We start from the raw sequence: 24,575 nt of genomic DNA, 5'->3' as shown, positions 1-24,575 counted from the left end.
GGTATTTCTGCTTTTCTTTGAAGCGAAGTATGAAATGCCCAGGACATATTAAAACTTCAGATAAGTTTTGTAGTATTATCAGGGAATCTGCTCACAAAGGTTTACCCACCGTTTTAAAGGATATGAGTGACTAATAAGAAGGAAGATTATCTTTTGAAATACTTAGTTCAAAGTTACTGCCAGACACATCTAGGCATGCTTTCTATTATTCTGCTCCCCTGTTCAATAGAACTAGATAAAACAAAATGTTAATATGACTTTTCACTCTGGCCTTGTATGTTCAAGAATAATTGGGTCAGTTGACCAGCAGATGAATAAAGGAGAAATGCTTCTTGTACCAATATCTGAATAATTCAGGAAACAATTTCTTAGTATTTCTTTTGAACTTATGATTATTAATTTCAAGGAAGATTTTTATTATACTGTAGAAATACTATATAGTAGAAAAAATATGTTGGGTTAGGCAAAGGGAAAGTATTCTTGTAAATGTATTTTAACTCCTCTACATTTTTATTATTTGCTGCTGTGATGTTTTACAGAAACCACCATTCTGACAGGTTTTTTAGAGATGCTGATATAAAAGACTGTTCCCATATCTGAAAGTGCACAGGATTTAATTCCAGAAATACTGTTAAGTTTAGTGAGAGCTGCTCATAGCAAGTTGCATTTTAAGTTATATTTTCCTACTTGGTAGGAGATGGGATTAAGACTCATAATTACTTTTTAACTTTGGTTAATGCTATAACTTTACACTGCTTATTTAATATTTAGATAAGGATAGCTTGTGTTTCCACATAAAGAGAGTTAAGAGTAGTTACAACCTGTTGCAATTCTCCACTTCATAATTTCAGATTGATTTGGAACAGTATAAAAAAGCATTGATGGATGCAGGTTGTAATCTTGCTCCTTTGAGCTACATAAAACAATGGAAGTAAGTAATTTCTTTTTTCTCCTGTATGAGGTTATAACTGTGTAATTTTACAAAACTCAGCATTGTTATCAAAGCATCATGTGTCACTTCTCATACATTGTAAATTATCCTTAAACATTCATTCTGGCATAATTTTTTGGTGTCTTTGTTATGGTATTACATGCAAATCTTACTTTAAAACTAAACTCCAGTAATGCGAGAACTCTATTGAACATGACACATAATAATGCACTAACAATCCAAGACAGAAACAATTTGCTGAATTAAAGGAAAAGTTGTGCTGGTTCAGACTCTCAAGTTTTTTTGTTTCATACCAAAGGGCCATGCTGCCTATCATTTATTCTAGTTTTACATGGTATAAAAATAAAGTCTTTGCGTTTTAGGTATAAAATCTAATGCCTTTCAGTTCTTTAACTATTGTATTTCTAGAGGGATGCATGTAATAAAGAGATACTTCCTGAAAGAGTTTGAGAAGCAGAATTTTTTTCACTTTCATATGACCAGAGTGGAACATTCTATAGCAATATGTGCCATGAGATAAGAATTTGATTTCTATCCCTGCTTTTACAGGGCTTTCACTAAGATGGCTTCAGCTCCAACCAGCTATGGAAACACTACACCTAAACCTTTGGGGTATGCTTTTGATTAATTTTCTATAAGCCTTTGGGTTCTTTTAGCTTATTTTATAATACTGAATATTTTGTAGTACTGAAAAGTGTGATTAGTGCTGTACAAGGCCCAGAATAGAACATTTCCTTATTTGTAAAAAGTTTTAAGTTACAGAAAATTACAAGCACTCATCTCCCCTTAATAGTGTATAGGACTTACACACAAGAAAATAAAAGGATCTGTGACTAAATCCACGAAGTAACTTAATATAGTGATAGCTACACCTGCACATTAAATTTAGAGGCTCTCATAGGAGAGGAATTTGGCACCAGGAAATGGATTTGTGACACCTATCATTTTGAGCCCTATTTAGTCAATGGCAGAAGATAAGAACAGCCCGTGTGTATTCAAAATTGGTTCTCTCCAGGGCTTTGAGACTGTCAGGGATGCAAGAACACACTGCTTCTTCATTAGGATGTCCCGGACTGGATGTCTGACTGCTTGTTGTAAGGTGTGGTTAGTTATTTCAAGACATGAAAAGGAAAGGTGATGACTGTGCTGTCATTGGAGTATATATAGGATACCATATAAAGGGTACTTATATCCCATACAGGGTGTGGGACATGAGTCTTTCCATGCTTGAGAGGATTTGAATCCTCATTACCAACTTTACTTTCAGGAATGCACTGTCACTGTCATAAGGAAACTGTGGCGCAGTATGGTTAGAGAGAATTCCGGTGCTGTCTCACTTGGAAATATTACTGGTTGGTTGGTTGGAGACACCGAGCATCTCTGTTAACTATGGTGATTAGGACACCCACTTGAAAGGAGCACTCAAATCCTTGCACTACTGAAGTTGTAAAATAAACTGTTCAATGGATTATAGAACTCAAGACTCCTATTGATAGGTGAGGATCTAATTGCTAGATTATAGGTGTATTCCCATAACACTTGGTTACGGTGTGGTTTGAAGAATGTATTTCATGACAAATTAAATTACTTGGTACTTAAGTCCCATCAACTTTAATGGGAATTGGATGTCAGTTTAAAGCTTAAGAATGCAAATTAAAAAAAGAAGCTCTTACACATCATCTTTGTTTTGTTTTTCAGTCTGTTTTCACGTGTTATGAATACAGGATCACAGTTCGTAATGGAAGGAGTGAAGAACTTGGTACTGAAGCAACAAGTAAGTTTAAAAACAAATATAAAAAAAATTCTATTACATGAGCATTATGAACATTTAGAAAAACAACTTTCAGCACCTCTGTCATATTAATAAAATTAATTGTACTGTAAAAAAAAAAATCATCCTCTGCTGGTGGATAGATCTATCACTTTGTAGCTTCCAGTTTTTAGACAAGTAACAAATAATATTCAAATTTTCTTTGATTATCTCCATTTGTAAGGACTTAGTTTAAATATGTGCAATTAAGACCAATCTCAGCATTATAAAAAGAACAGCTGTGGAATACTCAAAATAGACTAGACCTTAATAAACAAATAAAACCCCTCCGTGTCTTTACTTAGAACAGCATGTATTGCTGCATGGAATGCATCTATTCCAGAGTGACTGAAAGGCCGAAAGTGTTCATTCTCTGTTCAGTTACAATTCAAGCGTTTCTAGTTTTCCCACATAAATAATGTACAGCAACCATAATCTTGAAATGTGCTTGAAAATCAAAGTTTGTTTATAATGACATGGCCACAATCAAATATTCACTTAACTTTAGGAAATATTTCTGAGCATAACTTGCATGCAAGTTTCAGTCTACAACCCCCCAAAAGAAGACAAACAACAACAACAAAGACACTGGTTGTATAATTTATCATAGCTGAAATTTTGAATTGTGGTTCCCAGAAACTTGCTTACCTGTAGAGGACACATTATATTCTCCAATATGAACTTTTGTCAGATGGCAGTAAATATTTACAGTTAAAAATTTTAATTCTGTAATATTTTTAAATCAAGCTTTCTAAGAAAAAGATCATTCATCATACTGCAATTCTTAATGGAAATATCAGAATTTAATTTAGAAATGCAGCTTATCAGAACTAAATAAAATGAAATCTCACATCTAATTAAATGTGTATCTTTGATATAGTTAATCTTATCAGAGCTGTTGTTTTAGTCAGCCTGTTACACACATAATTTATGCATGAAAAGTATCAGCTATCATATAAAACTTGTTTCTGGGGCTTTTGTTAGCGTAGTCAATGAAATTAATTCTGTGGGAATTTGACTATGACCAGACATGATGAGTTACATTGCACAGTTACAAATCAGTGGTATGTCATGAAATATAGTTGAGGAAACTGTTTTAAATATGCATCTTGCCTGTATGTTATATTTTAAAGAGGGATCTTCAGATAAACTGTTACTTATAACAGTAGATAATAATTATACTCTAAATGAGACTTCCTAGTCGTCTTGTATTAAACATTTGTCATTTCTTTTAGCATGTGTGGCTTAAAAAAGTTAGTAGTATTCATGATAAAATGGCTTCCTTTGCTTTAGGTTCTGAGTGTGTAAGAAACCACAATGCCAATGTTTCCAGGATATTTTTTTCTGTCTTTTAATTCCTTCTTCAGGTGTTTTGGGGTAGCCAAATAAAATGCTGTTCTTCCTCATATTTTTAAGCTGTGGTATTTCTAGTGAAGTTAAATTTTTATTTCTCATTTGGGGATTTACATTGTTTTTTTACTAAGCGTTTTTCAGTGTTATTTGTAGATCATCCTTTGGAATGTCCTTTTTTGATATATTCTGTCAACAAAACATATTTCCAATTCTGTTGCTATATAAACTCTCCCTCAGTTTATTCTAACTAAAGTGGTTTGACTGTTTAATACTTCATATCTTTTGTCCAAGCTAACATTTCCCATCTTAAATAAGGAAAAGTCATCTTGAATCTCATCTCAGTTTACTCCTTTCCAGTTCATCCAAACACTTGTTGCCAGGATTGGTTTTCTTACCCATATCTTTGACAACATTAGTTCTTTTTCAGAGTCACACCCTTAATTCTCATCTGCAGCTTTAAAATTCTTTCCTTAAACTGTGAAGAAATTTTTTAATTAGAATTCATACAACATCACCTGTCCGCATATATTGGAAATACCTAAATACAACTCTGTTCCTATCTTCACACTTTTTTTGCACTTTCTGTTCATCTGCTAGCTAGATGCCTCTCAGAGGTTTGCATTTTCTGTACAGGAAGGTAATTTAGGTGATGATAAAAATGGTCAATCTTTACAAAATATAAGAGGAAAACCATTTAAAGTAGTATTTAAAATGCTCTGTAAACTATTACCTAAATAGTAGTGTGCCTGTGAATAATTCTTAGTAAGCATTTCAACATTTCATTAATTTCACATTATGTTTTACAGAATCTACCAGTCACACGTATATTGGACAATCTTATGGAGATGAAGTCAAACCCTGTGAGTATAACTGCCTTCACATGGAAAGAGGTGGAACAAATGAAATCTTGAGGCTGTGATATGTAATATGCCATGGGTTTTTTTTTTTCATGATAATACAGTTAAATCTAATCATTCTGTATCCCAAGAATAGAACCACTTTCATAACTATTTCATAATTTTTTTTTGCGTAGAAATAGTTTCTAAGCAATGGCAATTTATTGGGTCTCACTGGAACTAGTGTTTTTGAGGGTTTTTTCCCTCCTAAATTTCTAAAACTTAAACTGTGGGCTGAAATTTTCTTTGCATCAAGGTGTTTTGGGTTTTTTTGAGTGCAATTTCAGAAGTAAAGTAGTTCCAGAGAGGTATGTTAGAGAAAATTTTGTTTCCCATATCTTTAAAGCTTTGCTATTTAGAGGAAAATATTTTAGTACTCATGCAGTCTCTCAATTTGCATGCAAAGTTGGTTTTGTGTCAGAAAAATCCTCTTTTCCCCTTGTTTCTGTGAAAATTTACTTAGACTTACAGAAGTTACAAACTTTTGAAATGCTTAAATGTTAGCTAGATAATCAAGACATTTGCTAGAATTTACAACTAAAGATAGCCTGAAGTCTTTTTATATGTAGTTTATAGTCAAAGCAGTCTTTTTTTCTTGCTATGTATTTCATTCTTCAGAACACTTATATATGACCAGCCTGTGCACAAACTTGTTTTGAAAAAATCACCCATTAAAAGTCATTTAGGAAGCTCTAATATGTTTGCCACATCGTATCAGTCTTCCTGTTTTAATGACATCAGCATCAGAGAGATACAGTTGTAATAGCTCACACTGGTTAGTAGATTTAAAACATTCTTAGTCCACTTTAACTCTCAGGCATTAACTAAATGTAAAGGGAGAGAAATAATGGTAAAATACGAAAATGATCTGACTTGCGAGTAATCCTGCCTTTTCCTAAACTGTACGTCATAGATAATATATGTCATGATTGTTAGCGGAAAATTTGCTTTCTCTTAATGAACAAAGAAGTTTGACACTGCTTTCAGTGGCAGTGGGTTGTTGTCCTTGTTTGCAAGACTTGAAGATGTACAGAGCTAATTTTATCTAGTCAACCAGTAGAGGTCACTCAGAACACTTAATACAGAAAGCTGAAATTAAAAACTACAGATAACTTACAAGTAAATGAAAAATGAAACTTTTTTTTTTAAATAAACAAACACTAGAGTCCTAAGGCTACAAGTTTAGGAATTGATTTGGAAAAGTTTACAAGCCATTATGGGGCTTTTCACTGACTTGATATTGTCACATTTCACTTGGCCAAAACCAGCCACAATCACTTTGATAATTTGGAGAACATATTAATCTTCTCACTTGAAAAAGCAGAGATTGAGATAGTCTGTCAGACAGTGGCTTCATGTTTCACTGACATGTCAGAGACTGGAATTTGTGGCCCAAAACAGGGAGTCCTACTTTTCAAGTCATAGGGAGACTGAAGAATGATCCTCCTAACCTGTAGGAAAATTGACAGCAGCTCTTTGAGGCAGTTTCAGCTAACAGGAGCAAGCCAGAGAGTCATTGTGGAGTATGTTTAGACTTGCTGTACCATCGACAGAAGTGAAATTGTATCTGGAAAAGGACAATGTGTAGAAATACACCACTGTGGCCTCTGCTCACCTTATGATGTTTGAGGTCCTTTTTTATTCCCTAGAATAGAAAACTATAGCACTGCAGGGAAAATGCAAAGGGAGGGGAAAAAAAGCTTAAGATTTTATTTTTTTTACAACCACAGGAAAAAAATCTCTTTTATTATAACCAGTGATCAGTGCATGAAACATACATACAGATAGAAGTTGTAATGCAAAATTAGAACTGATTATTGAGAAGTCAAACAGTTACTACAATGAATGTAAATAATTATTTTCTAAGTATAAAATGCAACATAAAGTAAGTATATGAAATGTATAACTTGTACCACCGACATGTGCAAATATTATTGTCAGTTGAAATTTTAAACCTATTCAGAATGATATGCTGTGCAAAACGCTATAGGGTTGTGTTGTGGTTTAGCCCCAGCCGGCAGCTGAGCCCCATGCAGCTGCTCACTCACTCCCCCACGGTGGGACGGGGGAGAGAATCGGAAGAGTAAAAGTGAGGAGATTCATGGGTTGAGATAAACACAGTTTAGTAGAGAAAGCAAAAGCTGCGCACGCAAGCAAAGCAAAACAGGGAATTCATTCACCGCTCCCCATGGGCAGGCAGGTGCTCAGCCATCTCCAGGGAAGCAGGGCTCCATCACGCGTAACTGTTTCTTGGGAAGACAGACACCGTCACTCCGAATGTTCCCTCTACCCCTTCCTTTCTTCTTCATCGCAGCTATATATGCTGAGCGTGACATCATATGGTATGGAATATCCCTTTGGCCAGCCTGGGTCAGGTGTCCTGCCTGTGTCCCCTCCCAGCTCCCCGTGCACCCCCAGCCTGCTCGCTGGCAGGCCAGCACGAGAAGCTGGACTGTCCTTGACCGCTTAGCAACAACTCAAAACATCAGCATGTTATCAACAACTTCTCATCCCAAATCCAAAACATAGCCTCACGCTAGCTTCTATGGAGAAAATTAACTCTATCCTGGCTAAAACCAGGACAGGTTCTCTGTAAATCTTTGTATGCTACTTGTCTCTTGCTGCTTCTTTTGTCTCACAAGGACAGCTACCAGGAAGGACAAATGAGTCTACACCTGTGCCAAGTTGATATGGCATGTTTGGAATTACAATTCCAACTTCTAAAAACTGTTCCAAGTTTTTCAGAAGCAGGAACAGATAGAAACAGTTCTTATGGCCAGTAATACTATCCTGTAATTTTTAAAATTTGTCTAGATTGTTGAACTATAGTTACACTTTTTCTTGAAATATTTATTCAGAAACATTCATCAATGACCTTAATCTGTTACTTGGGTTTTTTTAAATAGTAACATTTATTGGTCGAAGCAGGTTTTTAAGCAATTGCTTCTGGGATTATGCTTTCGTAAAGAAATGTTCTATTCATAAATCTAGTAACATAGTAGTTTTGTTTTGGTATTGCTAAACAGAGATCGATTAAAACCTTAAATCTTCCTAACACATATTGTCAAGTATACACAAATTTTAACCCATAGATACGAACTTGACCACCACTTGCTATAGAATTACGGAGGTTCTTCTTTAAAGTATCTATCTTCCACAAGATTATTTGATTCTTGCGTAAGGACAATCTCTGATAAGTAAACCTTTAATATTTTCATGACAAAGTTCCAAAGGGGTTTAGCTTCTGTCAATACAGCATGTACATGTGTATTGACAGAAGAGGTAGATATTGTTTGTGATATATATGAATGGAACTGTATTTTGGTTAATATCATCCCTTTCAGTGAATATTGTGTCTTCCTGGCTTGGGATATACTGTATGATTAGCTTTCATGCATTACAACAAAGAATTCTAAAAATGGGGGATTTCCGTAGTCCAAACTGGTCATGTTCACTTCTGCAGAAAAACAAATACAGACTTTTCCATTTTAATTGAAAACTTGAAAGTTAAGTTTATCATTTTGAAAGTATGAATTCTATCCTTGAATTGTTTAAGGAAGTCACAAATTCAGTTGTGTGTAAGGAAACCATTTAAAAACAGTTGTTTTTATTGGCAGACTAGCTATTTCTTAAAGCAAATAAAATCTAGTAAGGTTTATTTCCCTGTACCCTCAGAACTGATTTTTGTGGGAATGGTGTATTTAAACAATAAAAAAAAAAAACTAGCTTATAACATTTCTATTACTTTACCACTTTTTGTGTGTCTACTTACACAAGCCCACAGTGAAAAAACGCAGCAGTAATATGTTCAGGAGAAAATGTTTGTAATATTGTTTTTTTTAACTCATTTCAGTTCTGGCATTAATCTATAATTCATTCTAACAAGCAGGGAAGCTGAATCTCTTTATCTGAGTTATAGGTTTCTCAAATACATCTCAGTTTTAGTCCAGCAATATCTATCCATCCTCAGCTCTGTCAGTACTGCAAAGTCACTGTACTGCCTTTATGGTACGAGGCTGCCAAAATCATGAATGCTGGCAGACTTTACAAATGCAGTTGAAATTCGCGGTGGAGCATATGAAAGCATTTTACAGAGGTTCAGTGTGAAATTAGATCTAAATTAAATTTTTTAAAAAGCCGAACTTGAGGATAAGAAAATTATTTTATGTAATTACATAGAAGTCTTTAATATAAAATAGATTTTTTTTCTGTGTGTGTAACCACCTCTTGTATACTAAATATTTTGTAGCATTAGAGATAGTTATGCTTTGTGAGCTCTAATAAATTCCCCAGATAATCTGCCTACTACTCAAGAAAAATCATTTCTGCTCTACAGAATCATCAAAACACAGAGATCTGGCATGTAAGCACCCAGATGAAATCCACTGTAGTCCTGCATGCACAAACTAAACTTCACAGTACCTGGATGAAAACGTAGTATAGAAACAGAAGAAAGCCAAGTAGTTGTCAGAAGGAGTTACTAAGAAGTTTTGTTTTTCATCCATAATAATTGGCAAAAATCCTGCTGGTTGCCAGTAAAAATATTGGAAGTGCCTCAGTGTTTTGTGTGAAGAAAAAATTTTTTTGTATAGTTTAGACAGTCAGACTTTTCAAATTCTTGTGGAACTCATTTCTTCTTCAGGAGCTTAATTTTGGTTTAATAGTAGTCATAAATCATGAAATGAAATGGGTAAGTTATGTAACAGTGGCAGATTTTGATCTGTCTTGTATTTAGCATTCATTGCCATAGAAATGTTTTGTTTTATAATATTAAATCAGTAGCAGATCTCTGTAACCTGGAAAATTTTAGCATGTATAATTAACCATATGATGTTCCTCTTAAGCTGGTAACACCTTAGGTTTTTTTTCTGTGTACTGCCTTTCTGTTGGGATTTATTATGCAACCAATGTATTTTTTGGAAAGTATGTAATAGTCAATTTTAGGTGAACCAGGAACAAAGAGCTCAATAGCACCCTTCATAGCTCTCTCACTGTTGTTTATTCTGTGCTGGTTCGGTTATGTACAAATACTATAAAAATTTGTGGACAGCACAATTAATTTTGAATGATGGGACTGCTAAATGGGAAATGACATTGGTTTGAATTATGTTTAATGTAATAGATACAAGCAGAAATTCATAAGCCAAAATTCTTATCTTTTGATTTAAAAAACATACTTTTTAATAGGAGACAGATGACTACCGGTATTTTGACCCCAAGATGCTACGAGGCAGTGACAGGTGAGTTTACTATGAGTTTTGACTTCTTCCTTGTATCCTATGAAAAGGCTAACTTTAAGAAATACAGTTTTATTTTACTTGCTGACTATAAGTAATTAATTTTAACCATTAATTCTAAGTCAGGACAGTTGGTGTTGAAGGAATTCACAATGAGAACTTGGATCAACCAGAAGAATTTTTATAACACTGCACGAAAACAGTCTTGTTGCAGTGACTGAACATGCTGCTAACATGGACATCATTCAGTCACAGGAATATTTAGCAGTAATAAATGTTAGAATTCTTTACAGTCGTACTGCTTGGTTTCTTTGAAACTTTGTGGTTAATCACTGTTAAATTAAAAAGTTATTGGATAGTGCACCAAAATATCTTTGTCACTTTTTAAACAGTTAAAATGTTAATTTGAGTATAACCCTTCTTTAGTAATTTGTTAATAGCCTTGCAAAAAAAACATTAAAAATTGACTGCGCTTGCTATTGTATAGGCAGGGGCACGTTTTAAATTAATGTGCGTGTGAAAGGAGAGTTGGATATAGTATATTTTGACAATAAAGAAGAGGAATTACAGTTGAAATTTATAAATTTATATCTTTTGTTTTGTATCTTTGACTAATAACTGTGGCTGATAGTCTCACCTCTAATATCCTAGAAACAGAGAAGATGATACTTAATTTTAACGTACCTTCTAAAAATAATTTTTATCTGAGCTGTGGGAAAACAATCAGCTCATTTAATTGCGGGGGTTCATTGCAGGATGAAATTGGATAAAGTACATCTAGACTTGGTTTGAGTTATCTGCTTTAAAATCTGTCCCTGCTTCCTTTATTCTTGAAGCATGGAAAGTATATTTCTGACAGCGTAAGTAGTAATAGGAAACAAATTTCAGATAATGTACATGTTATACTGGAAAGGATTATTACAGAGTATATAATTTCAAAGATAAGCAGATTTTGAGAGCATTAAAGAAAAAAATTGCCAGTATTTTATGTTTCTTATATTTTTTATGTTGCTTTAAACAATGTAAAGATACACATTTGCAGCAGTTCATAAATGTGACATTCTGTGTAGCTATAATAATCATTATAGGGAAAAACTTTAAAATTTTGGTTTGGGGGTTTGTTTGGGCTTTTTACGTAAACTCCAGTTATATTCCTTAAATCGTATTTGAGCATGACAGTGAACTCTAGGATAACCATACAGGGGTTTGTCTAATTCTCCCTTCAAATGATGATCAAAAACCATCAGTGAGCTGGCTTGACAAAGTATAAAGGATATTAAAAAGCTACTTTCTTTTCCTAACACCTAGTCCTATTACTATATTATGTAGTATCCCATAAACATGATGTGGACATGATACTTATTTTGCATGTTTTATATTAATATCTAATAAAATTTAAGTTGTAGTTTGCTTGTGTTTGTTTTTTTTTTTTTTTATAGCTCAGTTCCAAGAAACAAAAATCCATTCCAGGAGGTAAGTCACGTAGAAACTATTTTTCAGTGTTCATGTGTTAAAAAAAATAAAATCCTGAAGTACCAGTCATTTTTGATGATCATGATTAAGAAAATGAGAGGTCTTGTTTGTAAAAACCACTGAGACTAATGATATCAGTATTAATTATAATTAGCTGTTATTCCGAAGAAATCTTTTCAACTTCAAAGGACTATGTAAACATTAACTAATACTAGAGAAAAAAATCTAGAAAATTCTTCTGGAGGTAATTACAGGGATTTATTAATACCAATTTTTATGCCTGATCTTTGGAATGCTCTCTAGATTTAATCCTTTGTCCAGCCTTAAAACAGCAGTGTTGACCGCTGATTTAAATGACAGTATTTTAAACAGTCTGAGCAATTAAAGGAGAGAAAGCAAAACGACAAATGTTGTCATTTCATAGAGATGCCAGTAACTTTCAGTATTTTTCAACAAATATTTTTGTGAATAGTAAAAGTGTTACTTATCTGATCTTACTACCAAGTTTCATAGGCAAAACCTTTGCCTTGGCGATATACAAATGTCTCCAATTTCTCTTGAAATGTCCTAATTACCCCCCTGAACACAAGAAATACCAAGGAGTGTCATATATATATATGGCTAGCAGATGGTCCTAGCAAAAATGTCAGTAGTAATATAAAGTCTATATAAAATTCGTATAGTGTAGGCAAACAATTTTGGATAGTGAATGTTAATAAAAATGAAGCAACTATTAAGTCTCCTTTTTCTATTCATTAATTGTTCTCTTTTAAACATAGCCCAGGAAATACTGATGGCCTTTACCTATAATACTATAGATTATTATCAGTAGTAAGTGGGAAGTGGAAAAATAATGAAAAAGTGTATTCCTTTATAACAGAAGTATTTTATTTGTGTCCTGAATTAATCCTTAAACAGCCATTGAAATATTTTAACTGTTCCTATGTACACTCGCACACAAAAGTAAAGTGTTGAAACTGCGTATGTCTCAAATATTTCTGAGTAGAAGATAGAGACATGTTAAAGGCTCTCTGCTTGCTATTCTGCATTCTACTAAAACTCTTCTGTTATCTTGTTTCAGGTAGGAAACTAGTGCTTCTGCTTCTGTGTCCAGTTCTTATTAGACTGAAGTGTGATTAGAATGATTTTTGCTGTAGGTTTAATGATTTGGTGTATATGTTACTACTGGAATTTAAGAATTTGAATGCATATTCTGATTATGTGTGTGTTGCCTTTCAGGCAATAGTGTTTGTAGTTGGAGGAGGCAACTATATTGAATATCAAAATCTTATCGACTACATAAAGGTATGTGCACTTCTCTTCGTTGTAGTCTATAACTTACTGATAGAAACCAGTTTTAGCAGGTTTTCTGTAACATTTAGTATTTAGAAGATTAAGTCTATGAAATTAGCCTTAACATCCTTATTATATTCAGTCTGGGGAAAAAAGTGCATAATTAATTCAGACCAACAAAGGAGTTGGTGTTTCTGGTCTTTTTGCTCATGTTGCACTTTTGAATTGAGTAAATAAACTGCATTCTGCTTTATTTTGTCTTTCATAATTTACACACCCAAGTGGTTGAAAACTGTCAGCAGATGGAACTAACTAAATTAACCTGTCTTCTGTACTGATCCATCAAATGCTGTCAGTTTGGCTGTTCATACTGTTTAAGAGTCCTGTTACTAGTTTTCATTTGCTGTTAATTAAAGCAGCTGTAGCATGTCATAGGCTTGAAAGTAAGGAACGGCTCAGAATTCTCTAGCTTTCATAAATCCTGCAAAAGAGATAGTACAGTGCTTTTTCATATGCAACTTTGCAATTTGAGGTCTGTTCAAAACCAGGCCTCTACAGATAACAGTATCTTATTTTACAACAGTCTTACTGTAGCATAATGTTGTTTCAAAAGCCAACATAATGCAAATGCTATGCTGTCCATCAACACAAAGATCAGGTTGGCATCAATATCTAAGCATTTATTATTTACCCACATTTAGAAGTTTTTGCTAATGAGTTAATGGAAGATCATTCTTGGTATGCTGGATCACTTGATTCTGTATAGAAATTATAAGAGGTGTCATACACACAAAGAAGAAAATACATAACCAACTATGTAATGCTGGTGTAACAGATGAACTTCTGCAGTTCCAGCTGGCCAGCCTGGCAGAAGACATGTATACCAAAAATCAGTGGATGGAGAAAAGTAACTACAATGTTGTCCTGTGAGGGGCAGGGAGTTGGGCATCAAGTCCAACTTGATCCTTATGGATCCCTTCCAACTTAGATATTCTATGATTCTATGATTGCAGTTCTTGGGAGGCAGGTGTGGACTTCAAGCACTTTCCACGAATAACAAAAAATACAAAAGGAACCTGGGTAAAATTTCAAAGTAGGTAATAAATTATTTAAGAGCAGTACTATACCATTCTTCCTAACAGATCTTACCTTAGTACAGTCATCCTATCCCATGGTGGACTTGATTGAGGCCTTTCCCACAAAAAGGAATAAATGTGGAGCATTAATCACTGAAAAACATTTCTTCCCCAAAACAAGCACTTGAGAGTTTTATGTTCAGGTAAAGCTGTATAGTCAGAATGTTTGTGCTGCGTTGTTTTCCTCCTCCTCTAACAGGCAGCCATTTTGGAACAGTGCTGGTCTGGATAGAGGGAAGGAGAGAAAGAGGAATGTAAGTTAAAGAGATTATTTAGGTTCATCTTAGCATTTAGAATATTCTTGATAACTAATTATAGTATTCAGTGCAGCATCTGCCTGTAGCAGAGTGCACTGTCAAACTTTTGGCTTCCTTAGTTTACCCAAAGCCACTTCAGGTGCCATATTAATTCCAAAGATGCCCAGCAACACCTGTATTTGTGATGTATATTAGTTACTTCCTACTAAAATAAAACTCTGAATCTTCTAGAGGTTAATACACTTCTCTCATATGTAGCTGCATACTGACAGGGCTGAGGTTCGCTGTGTGAGCATGTGTGGATATGTGTGTATATACAGAGCATTTGTATGATAAGTTAAATACTCAGCACTTCATACAAAGTGGCAGGAAGCTGAAATTTCTGAGGAGTAAGAGGGCAAACAGGAGGCCATTTTGTAAACAGTTGAGAGGGCAGAAGGAACTGAAAACTACAGGAATGGGAATGTATGTTAGATCTTACGAAGAGTCAGAAGTTTGTTAGATCTTACGAAGAGCCAGAAGTTGGACATAGTTTTTCTTCTTCTGGAACCCATGGACAGAGGTTTCTTCATCATCAGTTGTCACAGCTGAAGGGTGCTGTATGTTTCTCCAGTCAGTGGGAGATGACCTCCCAAGGGGGAAGACTCCCTCACTTTTCCTCCACTTGGCCATTTGCTCTTTGAAAAAAAACGAGAAAGGTTAATGAAAACCTTAATTCCACCTCCCAGCCCCCGAAGACTTGTCTACATCTCCCAGGTGACTCTTACAGGCTTAGTCTATAAAATTTGCTTTTCTGTGTTGTACACTTCCAGCATCTGTTGTTTCACCAGATGTAGCTTATTAATTATTCTAATATTCAATCAGTCTCCCTCCAGAATAAAAAAGAGAAAAAAAATCAACAGCTCTGTTCTTGCAAGCAGATACCATAAAGATTTTATTCAGGGCTTATTCATGAAAGCACAAAGTATTTTAAAACTTTCTAAAACAGAAAGCAATGTTCATTCAGCTTTGATATTCTGGGGGTTGTGGTAGGAGAACTAAGAGGAACCCTCAAATTCAATTATTTGCAGTTCTGTTCTAGAATGGACTATCTCACATTGTCAAAAAGAAAATATTTATCATGTCAGTAAGGCAGATTGTGCCTTAAAATAGATACATCGGCCAAGTTCAGTTCAACATGCTGAAAATGTGTTATCAAACTTGCAAGCCATAGGATAAGAGGAGACTAGCATACTGTTTTGTACAAAGAATTAAGCATGTCCTTTAATTTCCTTTAGCAGATGCTTAGAAAGGTACTGCTTGATAATCTGTTCCAATCTACCTGATAGATATTATAATTTAATTGCATGAAATTTAAATCCAGCATATTTTTTAGTCAGTATTGAGGTGGTTTTGGGTTTGGGGTTTTTTTAGATGTTAAGCAGTTTTGACTTGGCTCCAATAATTACTTGGAGATATCTCTCTTTGTTTGGATGGACTGAGTAATTAACTTTTAGAATGTGTATGTTTTTATTTAAAATTACACTTTTAGAAGAATACATATGACAGACTGGAAGTGTATATCAGTGTATGTCAGAGCTGTCTGAAAAGCAACAAACATTTCACAATGATGTGTATGGTTTAAATTTTTTTTTGGTACTAGGCAGAAAGAAATGCTATTTGGTCATACTACTGAAAGCGGAATCTGTCAAAATACCAGTTTAGATCAAAACCAGACCTGATCAGGCATCAAGATTAAAATAACTGATCTGAAACGTGGGAAGATGCAAGCTCAAGACCCTGCTCAGCGATGAGAATAGCTTACAACCAGAAACCACTGAAAATTAATAAAGATGAGGACTTGAACCAGGATTACCATCTCCCCAATTAGCCTGTGACCACCAGCTAAGGAGTGTTAGAATCTGCTTCTGTTACTTTCTGCTGATACAGCACAATTGGTAATATATATGAAACAAAATCGTTTTGTCAAGGCTTATGTTCCTATTTTGCTCTTTAATAAGTAAGTTTTACCTAACTAATATGGGAAAATGCAAAATAATTTATCAGTGAAACAGCTTTCTCAAGCCTATGCTTGAACTTTGAGGAACTATGGGATTATTAGCCCAGCACTGGAAATAAACTAATTTTCGCTTCCAAAATGCTAACACAGCACTTTGGCAGCCTTACTGTCAAACAAATGCTGTTAAACTGGTCACTGCAAAATAGGCTTTTTATGCATCCGACTGAAATCAACATTTTGTTTCAGAATCCCTTTACAAAAAAAATACTGGTTTTAACATCATCATCATATAGAAATTAATTACAGATTGAAGTTTTCAGGCTCTAACACAACAGAAACAGTAAATATGTTGTTATTATTCTTAGAGCAGTCATTTTAGGGGGTAGGGTTTGTTCAGGTAAGGTTGTTATCTTGGAATGGCTTTGGGGAAGGTAAGTCAGTGAGCTTAGCGTTCTAGTGAGTTTAAAGGTGTAAAATGCCCCATTTTTTCCACTTTCTTCTGCCTCTGGTCTCTCATTTTCCACTTTAAGTTAATTACAGGTTTTTTCCTCTGGTGGAACAACTGTTCTTTTTTCCAGCCAAAAGTGTAGGACTTCAACTTTTTTTTTTTTTTTTTAAATACAATTAGTTTAAGCCACTTCTGCTACTCTGTTAAACACTTGCTTTCTTCCTGTCTTTTCTTTTTTTAGGGTAAACAAGGTAAACATGTCCTGTATGGCTGCAGTGAACTTTTTAATGCTACACAGTTTATAAAACAGGTACGTATCTTTGATAACCTCTGTAATATTTATTACTCCTGTAACTGTATGTTGACTTATTTACCTTTACACCTCTCGATGGGTTTAAAAAAAACCACAAAACTAATTTGTGAAAGATTAATACATGTTCTTGCTATCTATTTTCACTTGATTGAAATGAGGGTTTGGAGTTCTCATTTTTGATCAAGTTTTGAAGGCCTGTATTGTCAATGTGAGTTCACAGGTGAACAAGTCTATACCAACTGCCTTAACATAAATCCTAATGAAAAAAATTAATCAGTTCTTCATATTGTCACAAATAGCATGTCTTTCTAGGCTATTCTGGCAACTTTTACACATTAAAAACTACTATTCAACTGTGATCTTCAAACTTTTGTCCTAAATTTTACTATTTATAAATACTGGCCTAGCGGGAGCTTGATGTTGTCCATACCTATATTAATATCAACCTTTTAGTGCTTTAAAAACATTATCATCACCATTACTTCTCTATGCCTCATTCCAATACAAATGCAAACTAAAAATTATTCACAGTGGTCAGCAAATAGTAGCCCTTCATAGTAAAACCTATGGTTTTATTTCCTACTGAGATGAGAATAAATTGTTATTTAAAACTACATTTTAAAGAACTAAATTAATTCTTGTTGCACTTGAAGGAGACAAATGGCACTTACCAGCTTATAACTCTTCAGTCAGCTTAAGTAACTTTTTTGTTGACTGTGTGTGCTGCACCTTTACCTCTGAGATTTATTCAAATCTTAAGATTTGAAGCTGAGATCCTCTCCTGTGACGATATGCATTAAATATTCTGTTACTAGCATACTTTTGGTTGTAAGAGACAACCAAAGCTTATCGGACAGAAATATTTACTGTATGAATTGGATATTAGTTTGACTGAAAGAGTAAGATTAGCAACCTAATGGTTTTCTGTCTCTTTGTGTTTAGCTGTCCCAACTTGGCCAGAAATAAGACTGAAACACCATTACCTGGATGGCAACGTGAGAACAAAGAATTGTTACAACATTCAGATATCTTCATATCTGTGATTTTGTCATTATATGAAAACTTAAACCCATTTCATTAATATGATAACTTTTAAAAAAATCTGTAATTAATACGGTGTATATCAACATTTCAGAAATAAACCTTAAAACATGCTATATTTTTGGTGGGGGTCAGTTTCACATTATTACATTCTAAGTGCACTATTAGCTATGATATAGGACAGAGCTGACTGAAAAGCATAGCACTTTTAAGTTCTTATATATAGTTTCTGTTACAGTAAACAAAGCAATAGCTTCAAGAAAAGGTCAAGCCTGTCTTTAGGAGATGTGTTCTTCTTGAAAGCCAGACTATCTTTATTTAACAAAATTGAAAAGGACAAAACTGCCTTTTAGGACCACAGACAAACCAGCCTTAGTGTGAGAGAACTGCTACTTCTAGTTCTTACCCTTTTATTTTACTAAAGTCATTATACTTTGATTTGTGGAGTCTTTGCTTGATGGTCCAAAGATGTACTTGAAGATAGCTTCGGTACAAGTTTCTGATACAGTAATTTAGCTTTTCTCTTAAGGTTAAGAGAAAATTGCTTGCCTACACAGTCAGTTTCAAACTGTAGAACTGTGAAATCTTTAATGATTTTCTTCTGCACTTTTTATTGTAACTGCTTTGACTGTTACGTTTGGGAAGAAACTAAGTCATACTCACAGAACAGCTCTTAACAGTTTTACAAGCACATATTTAAAATACAGTTTTTAACAATTGCATTAGGTAGAGGTGGTTCAGTAGTTCAAAGAATCTCATGGTATAATTAAGTTTTGCCAGTAATGATAGCTCTGAAGAGTGCATGCAGGAATTGAGAGAAGGTAACAAAATTTCTTTATAGATGTAGGTGTCTGCTTCTAGAAATGTCCTCTCTGGAAACAGCACCGCTACTGCTGAAGCAATAATATGTCTTAAAAATTAGGCCTAACATACTCAAAAAGTGAAAAGAAAACACTTGTTGTGGGTTTATTAACAAACTGTGAGATAGTAAGAATGACTGGCTTACTGTAAATTTTTCAGCAGTGTTTTTTGCACTGTTCTTCCATGTTGAATGTTAATTTTGCTGTAAAGGCAGTACTTTTTCCCTAGCTAGATTTTTTTTCAGAACATCTATACAGGAACTGCAGTTGATTTATTTCTTAAAAGTATCACAATAAAAATATGCATAATCTAGACCATGTCTTCAAAAAGTACTAATGTTTTTTAATTATCTCAGCTGAGTGTTGTAAGCTACTCCACACTACTACTATAAACTTCTAACTTTGCCAAGTCAATAAATGTATTTATTGTGGTGTTAATTACAGTTGTTGTATGTGAGCACTCTCTCATACTTCAGTCACCAAGGACTCGCTATGTCAAATGCGGTTTGTTATTCTCATTGCCTATATATACTCTATTTGTTAGTAAAAACAAGTTCAAAATGCATTTGGAAAAGAAAATTACATTTAAGGTGTCTATTGCTTCCTGTGGGAGTTTGTTCCATGAACTTGAGATAATCCATCCCCAAGAAAGCTGTGCTTCCTATGCAGAGAGTTTTAACTTTGCAGCTGACAACCAGCTTCTGAAAAATCTGCTGACTGCTTTTTGTCCGGACCTTGTGGCAGCCTGTGATACGATGAACCCTGCTTGTTTAAGCCAGGAGTGCTCCTAAATCACAGCTTACAGAATTTGCTGTTTCAGTAAACAGATATCAGCAATTACTTCGGTTGCTGTGTTCAAAAACTTAATTTGCAGTCTTTAACACTGCCTCTGGAGACAGGTTTCATTTGTGCCCAGCTTTATAGCTAGATCTTCAGGTCTGTTGTGTGAGCCTGCACTGGTCAATTCGGGTTTTGTTTTTTTAAAAAAATTAATAAATACAATTTTAGTACTTCATTCGTCTCTTTCTCCTCTCCAAACTAGATTTCTGGCTTTGCTGTATTAGTAGTTTGAAAGCTCTCTGTTACCATTAAAATCTCAGCTTTACCGCTCCGTTGCTGTAAAAGCATACTCATCCTGTTTCTTCCCTTCTGACTCAACCCGTTAATGTATGCTGGTTTTTGTTACGTGGCCCTTTTCCCTAAACACCTCTTGTGGAATTAGAAATGTAGAAGGTTGTACAAGAAGTCTCCATGGTTAATCTAGAGGCAAAAGTTAATCTAGAGGTTAAAAGTAAGTTGGCTCTTTAGCAAGCTTATTCAATTTATAGCTGGCCACTATGCCCTTCACAACCTCAAAGATCCCTCAAAGGCCCGCACTTGAAGGAGAGGCTATGCCTGGCTCAGCGAGTCTTAAGTAAAATAGTACCAGCAGCATTCATGTTGCTAATAAATATTTTAAGTGGCTGCTTGGAGGACCAGGGTGTTTTGGAACTTTTCTAGCCTCTTCTTTGTTAATAAACCTCAGGAAGGGTTGGCTGGCCGGGCAGTGCCGACCTTTGGCACGGCAGCTCCAGCTTCTGTGTCTCAGGACTGGCAATTCTTCACTGGGAGCCACCTCCCCATTTAGGTAAGTAAAAGCAGAGCAAGGCTGAGTTTCAAGTGCTGTACTTGTTCTCAGGAGGAAAATAAGCAGCCTGATCTTCAGCTGTGGAAAATTGGCATGTCTGTCTTTCAGGAACCATAGACAAAACCTTATGAACAGTTGCATATACCTGTCACTTAAGAATTAGCCCACAGTTTGAAATGATAACCCTTCACTTGCTTTCTTGTTTTAGTTTGAAAGTTTTAGAATATTTAGATGGCTGTTTTGTTTTTCAGAATTAGACACTTTTAAAAAGTGACAATAAAAAGGAAACAAGCAGAATGAGGAAAAGAAACCTCTGGAGACCACTACTTGATTTAAATGCCCTTACTACTATAACGCTATCTGATACAAATCAATATTTCTTTTCTATGTTAGAAGAAAATGTTGCTAAGATTGATGGTGTTTATATCAAGCTGAACAGAATGTAAAATAGCAGCTTTTTCACAAAACACATCAGTACTTCAGATAATAGGAACGCTGCTGTCATTCACAGTTAGAAATCCAGCACCGCTCTGCATACAAAGTTCCGCGACTAGAGTTGAAAAAAGTGCAGCACTTACCTTTTCACTTAAATGACACAGTCCAAAATGCAATTGTGTTGACTGAGGCAATCCTAGGAGAAAAAAGTTTATAAGTGAGGACATAGTTGTGATAATTTTGTAGTTCCGAAGTTCTTCAGATCGGAAATAAAAGGTGTTGGGCCAAAACAACCTCCTAGCCCTTGTTCACTGCCAGGCAGTGGAGAGACATACTCGCTCTCTTTGGTTGGATGGTTTGTTAGTTGATGCTCATTGCTGACAGGTGGCTCTGGCTCAGCATTCTGGTGTTAGGGAAAAACTAGCCACAGTGGCAATGATTTCTCTATAGCTTCAGAGATTGGGGAGAATGTTAATAATTCTCTTGCAGTGAGCTGACCCACTTCTGGTTTGTTTGGAAATGGTTTAGCGACCCTACTCCATGCACAGATCTCAGTCATTTTCAGCAACGATCAAATACATTTTGCTCCTTAATGTGGTCACATGTCACTGAGACAGACATACCCTCCTTCAAAGGCATCCAAAATCTCCATGTTTAATCTACCAATGCACCACAGATTTTTATCTAAAATTATAACCCCTCAGATAGTTCAATTGCCATAAGAATTTGAAATTCTAATTATAAACTTTGTAATACTTTCCATTTATCTGCCAGTGTCTTACCCCTTCAGAAAACCAAGCAGGACCAAATTTTACATTTAAAAAAAATGTCATATTGAACTTGTCCCAGCTACTTCTCATAACGGCATAGGTTGGCTTTCTTGGTTTGGCAGCAGAGGAGTGATCTTTATCCTGTGAAACCAGCCACATCCCCAAAAGCCTCAGGATCATCAGTCCCAACCCTACTTCAGTCTTCCCATCGCATGCGCGTGCATTTCTATTTTTGGCAATCCAAGTGGTATGTCATATACATAAGGCTTTTAAAGAAAATGACTTTTTAGAACCTCAGCATGGATGTGCAATGTAACTACTGTTTACGGTTCCAGATTCTTACTTGGATTATGTACGTCTCATGAAAACAAATGGATGAAAATTAACCTGGATGAAAACGAAGTGCCAGAGAGGTGTGTAGCTTCCCTTAACAAGCATTGGTGTGGATTCTTTCCGTACTTGTTGGGAAGTTTTGTTTTGGATTTAGTAATAATGACCTGATACAAATACAATTCTCCACAGTGTTTCCTATAGCTAAAACCATTCCCCCGCACTTTTTCTTCCTCCCCCAGATTAATTTATAATATCTTCATCCTACATATAGACCTGTAAGGTTTTGAAATTGTACTGAAGATTCAGTTTTAACAAATAATGGGATTATTCCTATTTCATTTTGGGGAGTAAAATTACACAGGTCAGCTCAAATAATTTTTTTTGTGGTGGACTTAACTGAGCTCTTTAATTTACTCCCCGAAATGAACTAGGACCACTTGTACAGTCAGCTACAATGGGAAAGCTTTCTTGGTTCTTATCTCTATACAAGGAGAGTAATGGCAACACTTTGTATAAGGTGCCAGATTTGGCACCTCATACACGACTGACATCAGGAAGTCTGCTCTGAAATGTTTATTACAATGCAAGCATAGCATTAAATGGATTTAAAAATAGAATCCAAGCATTCAAGCTGATACATGACTCTCAAAAGACTTTTTAAACCATAGATCAACCCATACTGTTTTTAATCTGTTTCAAATGCATATAACTATGTTTATACACTTTTTCTAGACCACAAATATGCACCATATGAAATAGATTGAATAAGGGCAACATTTTCTGTCATCTGTAAATCCCATATGATTAGGGTCTCCCTACTCCGTTTGCTTGTTCTTTTATGCATCGGCGTTTTCTGTTATGTGTGCATAACCAAGATTATCAGATCAGATCACAAAACCCTATGTGAGAGAGAGAGAGAGAGATCAGCCAAAGATGATGGATTATGACATAAAATGTTTCACTGGCAAGCATACGGTTTTTTGTTTAGAGCTTGTATAGTAGCAAAGCTAATTGTCGTACTGCCAGTTTTGCTAGCACTGAAATAAACCGTCTCTTCTTACATGTGAATGAAGCAAAACTCTGCTGTTGCAGTCTTTTCTTCAGATTCCCTTACCAGTATGTTCCTCCCCGAGGATCTCTTTTGCTTCATTTTCCTGGGATTGTTGACAGTGAAACTACCGAGCTCCAGCTGGGATGAGAATTCACCCTTGAACTAGAACACCAATCCATTTCCCATAGATCTTTAACCAGCCATGGGCCCTGTTCATTCAGAATTGTTTTGAATTGGTAGCTTACAGGGAAAGACACCTACTCCTACATGTCATAGCCTGTCCAGCTGCAGTACTGAGGATATTTTTTTCCTTCCCAGTGAAAAAAGCTTTGGCCATCTAGCCTGCCCTCACTGTAGCCATGCTCTGAGGAGTTCTTTGAAAGCAAACAACATGAAGATAGGTACTACTACACAGGGGAGGTAACTATATAAATCTACCTTCTGTGGGTTTTATACCTCCATCAGTCTGGAGTCACGTTTATCATATGAGGGATATGTGGTAGTTTGAAGTAGAAGAGGGAGGAGAAACAAACAAGTGAACAACTGGAAGTCCTCCAGGAGGAAGTCGCAAAGGAGTTAAACACCCCGGCTTTGTAGAGCCTCACTGGATGCTGTGGGATAGCTCTGCAGCTCTTACTGGGAAATGGCACCAGTCTTCGCTAGCCATGTCCCCAGCTTTCTGGTGGTTCTGCAGACCACATTTCTCCCCATAGGAGGAATCTGGTCCGTTAACCTTGCCTTGCACAGGGCAAGAAAAAGCAGTGCTGGTATCAGCCCAGGGCTCTCAGGGAGAGGAATGAGTGCTCACATCTTTAGCCACACTCACTTCTCTCTGGAAAAGTTGAATTTCTGCAGGCTTGGGGCCCACCATGAATACAGGTGAACCAAAAAGAGGTCACCCTTGTGCAGAGCAAGTTTTTTGGTTTCTTGTAGGGTTTTTTTTTTCTTTTTTAAATGATAAAAATCTCTCTCTTCTTAGTTAGAACTAAGTTTCTGTCTTTTTTTCCTCATCTCTCCTCCTCAATTCACTGGAATACCAATGATCAAAAGCACAGTCCCTATACTTTAGGATGGGATCCAGCTTAGTCAAACAGTCAGTGAAAACCTGATGAAAACTGATGTAGTTTTATACTTGTGGCAGTCAAACCATGAACACCAAATCTGTGATGTTTTCTAAACTCTTTTTTTTCTCCTTTAGGTGTCATTAGTAATTTGTTCCGCTGTTCTCCTGGCCTGGCCTCCCTATGTGCAGTCTCTGTCTGGTCAGGATCTGGGCTTCAAGAGCCAAGCT

At 35.5% G+C, this 24,575-nt stretch overlaps 1 protein-coding gene across 2 annotated transcripts in view; it reads left to right on the top strand.

Annotated features, from left to right (window-relative positions):
• The window catches only part of SCFD1 (sec1 family domain containing 1), a gene marked incomplete at both ends in the record, with an annotated part of 53,783 nt that extends 35,650 nt beyond the window's left edge, over positions 1 to 18,133 (top strand). For both annotated transcript variants that reach the window (XM_082001076.1, XM_082001077.1), the window contains 9 exons: positions 852 to 931; positions 1,502 to 1,564; positions 2,651 to 2,726; positions 4,922 to 4,975; positions 10,199 to 10,251; positions 11,688 to 11,721; positions 12,961 to 13,026; positions 17,096 to 17,164; positions 18,110 to 18,133. In XM_082001076.1, coding sequence (XP_081857202.1) covers positions 852 to 931; positions 1,502 to 1,564; positions 2,651 to 2,726; positions 4,922 to 4,975; positions 10,199 to 10,251; positions 11,688 to 11,721; positions 12,961 to 13,026; positions 17,096 to 17,164; positions 18,110 to 18,133 — 519 coding nt within the window. The remainder of the gene's footprint in view (positions 1 to 851; positions 932 to 1,501; positions 1,565 to 2,650; positions 2,727 to 4,921; positions 4,976 to 10,198; positions 10,252 to 11,687; positions 11,722 to 12,960; positions 13,027 to 17,095; positions 17,165 to 18,109) is intronic.
• Between the last annotated feature and the right edge of the window lie 6,442 nt (positions 18,134 to 24,575).

Source organism: Phaethon aethereus (genome assembly GCF_964289735.1).
Source record: "Phaethon aethereus genome assembly, chromosome: 5".
In the NCBI taxonomy this organism is placed as follows: Eukaryota; Metazoa; Chordata; class Aves; order Phaethontiformes; family Phaethontidae; genus Phaethon; species Phaethon aethereus.
The sequence above is the reverse complement of the archived record's forward strand: the minus strand, read 5'-3'. Positions and strand labels throughout refer to the sequence as shown.